The 1,780-nt window shown below is 54.0% G+C and overlaps 1 protein-coding gene across 1 annotated transcript; it reads left to right on the top strand.

Moving 5' to 3' along the window:
• Positions 1-100: 100 nt before the first annotated feature.
• E0L32_012436 (uncharacterized protein) lies at positions 101-1,501 on the top strand (the record flags this gene model as incomplete). Its single annotated transcript, XM_031135276.1, has 1 exon — positions 101-1,501. One exon carries the CDS (start codon positions 101-103, stop codon positions 1,499-1,501), a length of 1,401 nt encoding a protein of 466 aa, XP_030997237.1.
• Between the last annotated feature and the right edge of the window lie 279 nt (positions 1,502-1,780).

The raw sequence follows: 1,780 nt of genomic DNA, 5'->3' as shown, positions 1-1,780 counted from the left end.
GCAACAGCGGGTGTATCACCCAAGGATCCCTAACCAAGGAAGAAAAGTGGTACGAGCAAAAGGCACTACGGCCTGGGGATCCACGCAGCACGCGGGACCCATGGAACTCGATGCCGCGAAACGGAACGACGACAAGGTCTGCTACAACTGCGGCAAGAAGGGACACTTTGCCCGTAACTGCCGACAGAAAAAGCAAGGGAAAGTACCTGAGCCCACACGACAAGCAAACGTGGCTCAAAAGACCGACCATGACAGTAAGCACTGGACGACGTGCTATAACGACGCTTGCCTAGTACACATCCAAGGCAAGGAGGCCTCGGGATGGTTCCCAAAAGCCACGGGACAGCCAAGGGTTGTTGCTGTAGGAAAAAGGGGGTCACCCGGAAAGGAACTACTCAGGCCAAAGGAACGGAACGATACCCCACCAGGAATGAACAGGATCAGGTCCGGAGACGACTCAGACGAAGGACCCGAATTCGCATGGGACGGAGACACGTACTCGGTAGCCACAGAAGACAACAGTGAGCGAACACGGGCGTGGCTCGAAGAAAAAGAAGACCGGGGGGAAAACCCGTTCACTCCCCTACCGGAAAGCGACGATGAGAAATACGGACGAATGATGGCCACTCAACAACAACCGGCCCCGAGCGGAGAACAGATGGTCATCGCACTCCCAGGAATAACTCCTCGCCAAGCAGTAGCAGGAGGAAGAAGAGAAGCCGTACGAGATCAGGAGGATCCACGACTACATTACAAGGACGAACGACACAACCAGATTTCGTGGTCTGCGTGCGTGTTCGATGAATGCTCAAGGCATCTAGCGAAGAAACTGAAGCACCAATTTATGCCCAGGCGGTGGAAAGAATTCCCACTACGTGCATATTTGGAAGAAGACCTGGAGTATTGGGAGATCTTCCACCAAGACACGGTAAAGGGGTATGCCGTCCTACGAATGAGACTCGACTACCCAGTCGACTGTGTACTCGGACGGAGAGCAACGATTGATTGCACCACAGTAGTGTGCAAAATCCACCGACTCAGGAAACTAGAGTCGTGGCATCGACAGCAGGAATCGCAAGAAGAAGCCAGGAAAGGGCAAGTGCACCTCCGACACAGTCGGACACAGAAACGAATGCAAAGGGTGAGGGAGGGTGCCTCTGCCACCCCGACGCCCAGCTTGGACGAATTATTGGGGAACGAGCCCGCTCCAGACCCCGAAGTCTTAGAAAAAAGGGCACAAAGAATCCGGCTTGCGACAGAACGAGCCAAGAAGGAAGCCGACCGAAACCCACGGGTCAGCCTCGACTTAGCCTACAAGCGACAATACAAAGCGCTAGCACGACAGATGAGACACCACGACCAAGTGCTCGAAGCCACCATGCTCGCCTTGGAAGAACAATCACGCACGGGACAACCGGCACGGTATACGGAGTACGTGAGGCAACTCCGCGAAGAAGCCACCGGCCAGTCTGTGCCAAAAAACGACGAGTACCGTCGTTAGGGAGCCAAACGAACGGTAAAGAGGCGAAGGACCTGAGAGCGACCTTCGACCCATCGCCACTTACGGCGAAAATACGGCTCAGAGGATACGAGACTACCGCGCTGATAGACAGCGGAGCTCAGGAAAACTTCATATCACCACGGATGGTGAATGAACTCAACATACCATGGGCTTACAAAAAAGACCCTTACGAATTGCGTACGGTAGAAGGGAAACCGGTCCAGTACGACGGAGGAATTATCAACCGAGAGACGTCGCGAATCTCTATTATGGTTAACT

The sequence above is a fragment of the Thyridium curvatum genome (genome assembly GCF_004353045.1).
Source record: "Thyridium curvatum strain D216 chromosome Unknown NODE_215_length_1780_cov_964.437992, whole genome shotgun sequence".
NCBI lineage: Eukaryota > Fungi > Ascomycota > Sordariomycetes > Thyridiales > Thyridiaceae > Thyridium > Thyridium curvatum.
The sequence above is the reverse complement of the archived record's forward strand: the minus strand, read 5'-3'. Positions and strand labels throughout refer to the sequence as shown.